Below are 9,728 nucleotides of genomic sequence, written 5' to 3'. Positions count from 1 at the left end.
AAAATTTGTTGGTGCGGCGACAGTTTTGCACCGAAATTGCATTGGCCACTTCGATTTTCAATCCTATTCGTGAGTCTTGTTTGTATTGTCTTAAATCATGAGCATTAGATTATACGGATTAACTTAAAATAAGATCAATTTAATTAAACAAATCAAGACTCTAACATGATCTATGTAAATGGTAGATGATACGATTTAATCCGTTTAGTAAATAATTTTTATTGAATTAATCTGGATAACCTATTTATCCTATTTCAATCAGTTATATATATATATATATATATATATATATTTTTTTTTTTCTGTAGAAGAGTGGGGAGGGGTGGCCAGTGTAACTTCCTACTCTAGGTGTGACCACTGACAGTAAGGGCTCCCACTCGTTACGATATGTATGGATTGAGCCATAGTTACTAACCATTAGGATGAGGCAGTTCGTCACCACAATCCCAACAAAGTGTCAACATACAAAAAATACAAAGACTTTAGTTTACGAGTTTTACTAACGCAAGTTGTTTTGAACATGTAACCTCGAGCAAAAGAGCGAAAAACGATCTACTAGCGTTTGCCAACAACCAGTTTTATATAAATAAATTGAGTTGATCCGTACATTTATTTTTAACCCATTAAAATATTATATAAAGGTAACTATATCAATCATTCGTAATCACAATATCATTTATGATAAAATATTTTATTATCAATATCCAAACTAATAATATATAAAAAAAAATTTAATATTTTCATAAAAGAAAATAACATCAACAAAAAAACTTAATAGTTTTAGGAATTTAGTCATAGAAATTAATATTACTTATTCTCAACAACAAAAAAGACATAAAACTAAACATTTATAAAATTTAAAAATAGAATGTATTCATATTATATGAGTTAGTTTCATTATTGACTCGTTTATTAATGGTGTCATATTGAGTCAACATGTTTTGATTTAAACATATTTATATTAAATCTAAACTCGCTTATTTCATATCATGTTTATGTCGAATTTACTAATTGTGTCGTATATTATCACCCCCTCCAAAACACCTATAGGGGTCTAATACATCAATCCCATGTTAAAATATTTTAAACTAATATATTGAGGACTTGGGTTATGCTTATTCATATTAATACAAACATTTTTACTTCTAAAAAAAAAAAAAAACTCATATATTGAGTGCTGGAAGCTAAAACCCATGTGATAACGCCCAGTGATGTACTTGTCCTCGATGTTTTCTACTCTTACATATGTAGCTCTATTTGAATGCATAATAAGCATCCTAAGGTTCATAAAAAAACCTTTTAACGGGGCTCAATTTATACGCCTTTTACAAGCATTAAAGATTACCTTTAACATCCAAGCGGTTTGGGTACAGAAACTATATATTGAGCTCTGAGGCGAAAGCTGTACTAAACTGTTTTAATTTATTTTTCAGACTTTTTCTTTTCTGTACTTGGGTGTTCAAAACCTTCAAAACATTCTCCTTCTGGTCAGCAACCAGTGCAAGTTTTCCGTAGAAACCATCTGTCGCAAAAGATCTCTTTCTTCTTTCAAATGTTAAAACTCTCTTTCCAAACTTTTATATCTTTCCTTAGAAACCACCAGGAGCTGGTTATTGAGATCTAACTCTTTCTCCAACCCACGGTTTCTTCTCCCTGGGTGTGGCCCTTAGACATAGAAATTAGATTTAAACCCGAGAAAGCAACCTATGATGCTCTCCATAAGTTTTCAGCCAGTAGTAATTCTCTCTCTCTGGCATGAGCTAGATGATATTGCTGTTCTTCAATATATCAAACCATGCCCACCATTGAATCATCAGGGTCCTGTTTAATGTTTGTAACCACTTGACAAGCATGTCCTAAAATCAGTTTGGGGTGCATAATATTGGACCCCAATGAATTATACCATTCTCCTTTTGTAGCTTTGCATAAGTAATTAATTTCCTCAGTATCTTCCCTCAAGTATACATCACTGGGTTTCAAAGCTACACACATCATTTGGGTACTTTGAAGACTTGATATTTCATTTCTAACATCTAGCACACCCGGCTTACTGCAGTAAGAACTAAATAGGTGGTGTCTAGAATCCCTATCTCTAACCAAACTTCATATTTCTTTAATTTGCAAATGTTTTGAGTAGCAATTTATTCCATGCTAAATCACCAAAAGGAGGAAGACAAGCCCTTTAATCATTAACCAAATATAAATGACAATTGTGCCACTGTCTTTAAATCCAATAACATCTCTGATAAAAAATTTATGTTACTATCATAAAAGGAATATGTAGAATTGTGTGCTTCACGAAAAAATGTGCTGACAGGCTGTCAGCATGACAATATGCCATTTTCAGCCAGGGTAGTCCGGAACTAACGTCATGGTATAAAACAAATTTGTATTACAAGGAATACCATGACATGATCTAGAATAATCATTCAAATTAGGTTTTAGATGCATTAAAATCCAATGCAAGTAAAAAAAAATATTTTCAGACATACCGAAGGAAGAGTTTTCTTTTTTAAATCATTTAAATCATGCACTAATATCACTCTATACGCTACAAGAAAAACCAGGAAAACAAAAGAGTGGGATGCACACATGACACTAAAAAGACGCACCAAAGAAGCACCCAGAAAGGAAAAAAAGATTTGATCTTTCAATGTTTTCAGATACAAAAATTATCGAAGGGAAACTAAGATGAGACAATGCCCCACTGTATTTCCAGAAATTGAACAAAAAATCTAAGCACTTTTCAAACTTGAGTTACTTATTTGCTCATATTCTCGTACTATTCCTGAAAGCCACTTATCGTATGACTCAGTCAAAATAAATAGAACACATAATTAAAGAATCAAAATGCTGAAAAAATTTAAATAAAAAAGTCCTAACAACATGATGGAGAATAAAATCATAATTAATGCATGAAATCTTGATAATTGTGACCAGGCAGCTACCTTATTTTCACAGCTACACTGTTTAGCCTCCAGCTGTTCATTCTCAGCTGTTGGTGTTTGCGATAATACCAGGGATGTTATTGTGCTATTCAACTTCTCGTAAAGCACTTTACGTTGCTCTTGAATTAAAGAATTGTTCCCAGTGAAAGGAATATGGTCGTCCATTCCCATTGAGAAATGAGTTTCCAAGGTCCTAAAAAGGCACATACCAATTTCACTTGTGCTCGATAGCAATTTTGCACTTGTGGATTTCTCATCAAACACAAAACTCTGTTAAGATCACAAAGAATAAGCTAAACGTCATTTGAGAGGCAAACCTCATATAAAGTTGAAAGATGCAAATATGAGAGATTTTACCTGCATTATTGACAAAACATCCCCATAGATATCCTTGCAATTCGCCACAGATTCACTTAGCCTTTTCGGCATTTCTAGTATAAGTTTTGCTTCTTTTTGGAGCCCGGATATGTCATCCATTAGTCGATGGTTCAACAGTATTTGCTCTGCGTGCTCTCTCTGTAAACAGGTGCATGTAATCAACCATAAAAAATTGCAATGCATGCTTTTCTTGTTGAAGTTCGGACATATCGGCTTACTTTTGACTTCAATGAAGCAAGCAAAAGATGGTACATTGCCACAGAAATTTAAAGAATTTAGGCATTTTCATTGCCGAAAAATGCATTTGAAAATTTTGTAGCAATTAAGAAGAATGCGTCAAAGTAATGGTAAATACTAACCTCCAATTCATTCCTCTCTTCAGTGGCAATCAGCAACTGTCTTTTGAGATGTTGGACCTCTTGTCTATAATTCCCAGATGAACAAGCCTAAGAGAATGTAACGAGTCAAACCAAAAGATCCATAAAAATATTAGCTTCAAACAGAAATACAAAATCCTACAAACATGAAAGGCATCACTACCGTTGCCATATATTACATAATAATTTGTCTAAGTTTGTAATTATTCAGTATTTCATTATCTCCTTCAACCAAAGAATTGTTTGTTCAAAATCCTCACAACCATGTTAGATAAATATTATTTATTTACGACGGCTGACAAATAATGAAGCCAATGAGCTTCTAAATATTAAATTTCTGTTTATGCTAAATGAAACAGAATATAGACTATTTACAACTAACATGAATAAATCAATTTTAGGGAAAAATAAAGCAATATAAACTCACAGGAGTAGCATCACTTGAAGGAAACGATTGAACTTTTCTTGCAGGAGTCATTTGAAGCGAATCAAGGTCAACTATGTGACCTTTATTGATTCTCAGCCATGTGTCTTCATCAACCACTTTGCTAAATGTATCTGGAAGAGGGCTGTAATCAGGGAGCGTTAAGTAGCTTGAGCGCTTGACAACAAAGGCTTTAGGAGATGCCTTGAAACAAGGGGTTCTGAAAGTATCTCCATGACACATACTATTGCTGTCATTGCATTCTTGCTTAAGGCTTTGTGTCACAGAATCCTGACCCTGCCGGTAGATGGAAATAATGAGATCATCAACAACCAAATAGAAATGTGAAAGTATATAAATTAAGAATGGAAACATTATAAGAGTGTATATAAACACTCTTTTCATGAGCATTTGGGGAGAGGGAATAAGGTTGCACAAATGTTATATCTCAACATGCTAGGCTTTTCATCTGGTTTAGATGTTTTATATCAAACAATCTGGGTGTCTTCTGTGGCTTGCAATTGAGTATCTAAGTCCTTCAAGGAAGACATTGACTTGGTAGATAAAACAAAATGGTAGAATAGCCAAAATCGGTTAAAAGGTTGAGAAAAGCTAAGTAGAACCTTGGCTTGGAGAATTTGAAAACACTTGGAAATGGAAAGAGAATGTGATTAAAAAGCAGCTACATATTATTGCCTTTTTTTTTTTTTCATGAATAAGAAAATTAGCTGCATATTATTTGGTAAAATCAATATCATGGCCATTTTTTGCAATAGTACCTGACCAGATTTCGTGTCAAAGCCTGACGAAGTAACAATATCACAAAGATCAACAATTTTCATCTGCTGCTCCCAAATGCTTTTATCATGTTCTCTGTGTGATTTCCTCTCGTCTTCCAGTTCCATCTGCAGCTTCTCCCTCTCTAATTCATGCTGAATAATGGAAAATAAGCAAGAAATATATGCCTCTAAGGGTATATAGTTTATGCTTCGCTAAGTAATGGTTATCATTTCACAGATGAAAAGACAACCAACCTTCAGCAAATCATTCCGCAAAGTCAAGATCACTTGCTCTAGCACCTCAGCATGGGATCCCTAAAAAAGACCAACTTTTTTAGTTTATTTCTAACCTCTTCTCTGTAACACTAACAAGAACAAAAAAGGATCATCACCTGAAGCTTCTTACGAAGCTCCTCGATCTCTAGTTTTTGCCTCTTCAACAAGGCTGCATCTGTCAAGATCTAGGACAATACATACTTGTCACTAGACTTCTTAGAACCATCAAATTGAAGGGGAAGGACTAAAAATTTAAACTCTGTGATGGGTAATGAAAATGCCAATAGCTGCCCAATGATACTTTTGGACCATATCCTTTTGTTTGATTCATTGTGAATTCAAGGGTTAGCTAAATAACGAAAACTGAAATAATTAGTGCCACAAAAAATAATCATAACGACCTGACAGAGAAAAGACTAAAAACAGGAATGATGTTACATTAATCTATCTCTTGAAAATAAGGTAAAGGGATTGTAGCTTTTTCCGGGACCATTACGCATACACCAAAGTTTTCTTTCCAATAAGCTTAAAAAAAGGCTCACATTGGCCAGATCACAGATTCATAAACGTAAAATGTACTAAAAAAAATAGAGAACATACTTCATTCACTTGAACACAATTAGTGATGCGCTTGGCTCGACTAGCAAATTGGAGAGTTCCCTTTGTTTCCTCAATGTGTACCTAAATGTGTTGTTACATACTATGTTATGAACCAAAATTGATGAACTAAGATGTACCATGCCAAAAGAGTAATACTGAAGAGCAAAATAGATGAACGTAAGAAAATAAGAATCAGATAGTTGACCACCTCCTCAGGTGCTATAGTGCATATTATTGAAGTCTTAGCATTGCCACCGAGAGCAGGTTGAAGTATGCGGGTTAGCTTACTATTGCGATAGGGAATATGACCCCTGAAACAGAAAATTTCTTCAAAACGACATTGTTGTTGTATAAAACTAAGATGACTTACTGAAAGAAAAGCAAATACCTCTGTTTTGCACAATCACTTAGTTTGTTGATCACGTTACCCAGAACCATTAAGCTCTTGTTAATGTGCTTTCCTTCCTTTAGTCGTACTCCACTGGCTCCAGTTTTAGCAATCCGTTCAGACCCGGCTAAATCTACCAAGTTCTTTGTTTCATGCAGCGAAGAATTAATAAATAAAAGGAAAAAACAAAAGATCTCAAATTTGAACATCATCTGAAACATGAAAACAGTATATGGAATAATTTTTAAGGAATTATAATGCAGCATAGTGGACAGATTACAAACCAAGACTGAGACACGTATAGCATCACTACTTGAGTAATCGCCGGACAAATTGGTGTCCTTTGCTTTGCTTTCAATCACCTGCATATACAGAATAAAGTTGAATAAATATTCCAAATTTTTAAGTGGAGCTCTAGAACACGTCAAAAACATACCATAAAACATACCATCCTGAATATCGTGTGAGATCTACTGCTACGAACATTCATATTAGTCTCCCCAAAGTGCCTATTAACTGGAAGACATGATTTTCAAAATATATATAAGAAAGATATTTAACTAAAAGAACGTGTAAGAAACCTAAGCCCAAGAATTTAAGCTTTCATGTCAAACCTTCTCCCGAGCGTATGAGCTTTAACACTTGTTCAGTGTTGTTAACAATTTCCTCCCGCAGTCCTGCAACAAATATGCCACGCTAAAAGCCAAGAAAAATTGGTGATCACATACATCAAAACAAACTATAATAAACTGTCTAACTAACAAACTATATTAAACTGTAAACTGTCAATAGCCTACATAGCTTACCTCCAGATTCTCATGTATTTGCAATTTCTGGTTCTCTACAGCAAAAAGATCATTAATTTCTTCATTATAAATTTCCATGTAGGAAACTCGAATAAGAAACTCACGATCAGAGATCTGAAATTATTAAGTACCAACAGAAGGTAAAAGTCGAAAGGTTATTATCAGAAATCACAAGCACATCAACTTCAATAACATCCATGGACCTGCTTACCAATTGAATTTTTGCAAATACATCTTTAACTGCCCGGTGAATAATCCCCGGATCAGTTTCGGAGCCACTCATGGTGAAAGTCTTCCCGCTGCTGGTTTGTCCATATGCAAATGCGGTACCTATTGAAATGCTATTGGTCACCTTCAACACGAATATCTATATGAAATGGCTTAAAGTAATCAAGATATTCCAATTTTAATGCATTTCACGTTAAATAGATACAGAAAACACTGCTGGTGATTAGCATTACACAGAACACCCGCGATACAGCAGTACAACATGAGAAAAGTCAAGGAGGTTTAGAAACATGTGTAACTGACAAATCCCATGGCACGCATCAATTACTTTGATAAGGTACGCCAAACATCAAATTCTCCCTGTATAAAATATTCCAATTGACCGACTACAGCCTTTGCTGCTGTTAATTTTTCATTATCATGAATCTTAGAAGGAGCAGTATACTATTTTCACTCATAGCAAATTCCAACAAAACCTTGAAACAAAAGGGATACCATTAAAGCCTTCAACTGCGGCGTGCACGATTTCCTTTGTAAGAAGCTCATAAGCCCTAGCATTGGTGCAACTTCCGTCGCATACATGATCTGCTAAAGAAAAGAAAATCGCTATGATACAAACTCTCAAGAAAATATCAAAGAAACGAAAAGAAAACTAAGCGAGCACGTATACTCCACAGATACATACACGTATAAAGGTTTAATATGGAGATATAAAGAAGGGGAGATGTACCGAAAGCGTAAGAGAGGCCAGAGATAGGGGTGCCGTGGACCTTGTGAAGAGAAATGCGATTTTCTTCAACCTTCCAGTATGCTCCATTGGAGAGTTCTGATGGTACGGTAGGTCTAACTCGGACTCCGACGCAGATATTCTCCATGGATTACGACTCTCTCTTCCTCCGCTCTCTCGCTCTCTCTCGGAGATTTGGGGTTGGTGGTTTTTGTGATGGAGTGACTCGGGGGCGGGGCAGTCTTCTTGAAAGCATTTCAGATTTTTGAAAATTTGGTAACTTGGTTTACGGAATCACCCTCGAAACTAATTTAATTGACAATCATGGATGTGTATTGTGTAGGCCCGTTGTAGAACATGGTGGGCTGGAAATTACGAGCCCCGAATCCATGGGTTCCGACCGTAAGGTATTTGATGGACCTAAGAATGGGCCTTGAATTGGGCTCTATATTTTTCCGATATTCGAACGTACGTGGGGATCGAAGACTATTTGAACCACAGAATAAGATATAAATGATAAAAGAGTAATGTTATATATAATTATTGATTATATAAACGTTGTACATTATTTTTAAAAAAGAATAAAATTTATTATTAAAAAATTAATTTTTTTATAAAAATCTCATATTTATTTATTTTAAAAAAAAAAAAAAAGTGCGGCGCTTCCACTCTTGCAAAATTTGAGACCAATTGAGTAGTCGATAAATGGGTCAATTTATAAGCGGTTTGGTTGGCAATCTAGGCTGCCTCGAGGAAAGGACTATTGAAAGTCTCAACAACGTACCATGAAACGTGGAGGCCATAGTAGGACATACAAAATTTAAATAAATGATGTGGGAGGATTCAAGCCCAATGAGGAATATTCTTATGATTTGGGCGAGAAGCGGTAGATTTGGACAATGAACAACTCATCCCTTAGTTGGGTAAGACGACTTATCTCTTGGTTGGACTAGGAGACTTATCTATTAGTTAGACAAAAAGATTTATCTCTTGGTTGGATAAGGAGAAATAGGGGTGATACCTGCCCCCTATGGGGTGGGCCACCCCTCCCCTGCCCCCGCATATGTGGGGTGAGATTTTTTTCCTCGGACCCCTAAATTAATTTAGGGGTTTCAATCCGAATTAATTAGAGTCTTAGACACAATCAAATCCAATCCAATCGGAAATAATTACAGAAATGAGAAAACAAACACAATTCACATGCACGGAGTCACGGACTCATTCAAATTTCAAACCAAAACACATGCACAATCTAAGCTCCACAGCACACAATTCACAAAAATCACATCCTCCATCTCCGATAAACCCCATCCTTCTTCCAATCTCTATTAAAAATATAAATCACAAAAAAATAAAATGGGATAGGGTTTCTTACGTTTGGATCTTCGGTGACGGAGATGAAGAGAGAGGGACCGGATGCTAGTCGTGCGACGGCGACGTTGAAGGAGACGCTGGTAGCTGGGTGCGGCGCCGGAAACTCAGAGAGAGGGAGAGACGAGCAGCGGTCTGGGTCACTGGGAGGTAGAGACAGAGAGAACTGAGAGTTTGAGAGTGAGCGAGGGAGGGAATCGGGGAGGGGGGGGATTTCGTTATTAACCCAGGCATGAAACGACGTCGTTTCATTTCTGGGTTAAAAAAAAACAAAAAACCTACGCATGAAATGACGTCGTTTCATGCGTAGGTTTTTATTTATTTATTTATTTTTTATATATATTATAATATACATGGGCGGGGCGGGCGGGTATTTACCCCCACCCGCCCCCCAGAGCAGCCGTGGGTGGCCCCGCATCTAGCGGG

General features: G+C 35.9%; 1 protein-coding gene across 2 annotated transcripts; it reads right to left on the bottom strand.

Moving 5' to 3' along the window:
• Positions 1-2,550: 2,550 nt before the first annotated feature.
• Positions 2,551-8,143, bottom strand: LOC109001118 (kinesin-like protein KIN-7N). 2 transcript variants are annotated; one of them, XM_018978262.2, is made up of 17 exons: positions 7,935-8,143; positions 7,700-7,789; positions 7,188-7,306; positions 6,977-7,090; positions 6,785-6,866; positions 6,619-6,686; positions 6,455-6,532; positions 6,171-6,313; positions 5,991-6,093; positions 5,783-5,863; positions 5,299-5,367; positions 5,162-5,221; positions 4,907-5,059; positions 4,131-4,424; positions 3,686-3,772; positions 3,306-3,464; positions 2,551-3,218 (listed from the first exon to the last, which is right to left on the bottom strand). In XM_018978262.2, exons 1-17 carry the CDS (start codon positions 8,077-8,079, stop codon positions 2,838-2,840), a joined length of 2,226 nt encoding a protein of 741 aa, XP_018833807.1. In that variant the 5' UTR covers positions 8,080-8,143; the 3' UTR covers positions 2,551-2,837. The 2 variants fall into 2 exon arrangements, with proteins under 2 accessions (XP_018833807.1, XP_035548946.1); XM_035693053.1 differs by having other exon boundaries at positions 5,991-6,069.
• Positions 8,144-9,728: the final 1,585 nt, after the last annotated feature.

The sequence above is a fragment of the Juglans regia genome, chromosome 8 (genome assembly GCF_001411555.2).
Source record: "Juglans regia cultivar Chandler chromosome 8, Walnut 2.0, whole genome shotgun sequence".
Taxonomy (NCBI): Eukaryota; Viridiplantae; Streptophyta; class Magnoliopsida; order Fagales; family Juglandaceae; genus Juglans; species Juglans regia.
Note: the sequence above shows the minus strand (reverse complement) of the source record. Positions and strands in the feature narration are given on the sequence as shown.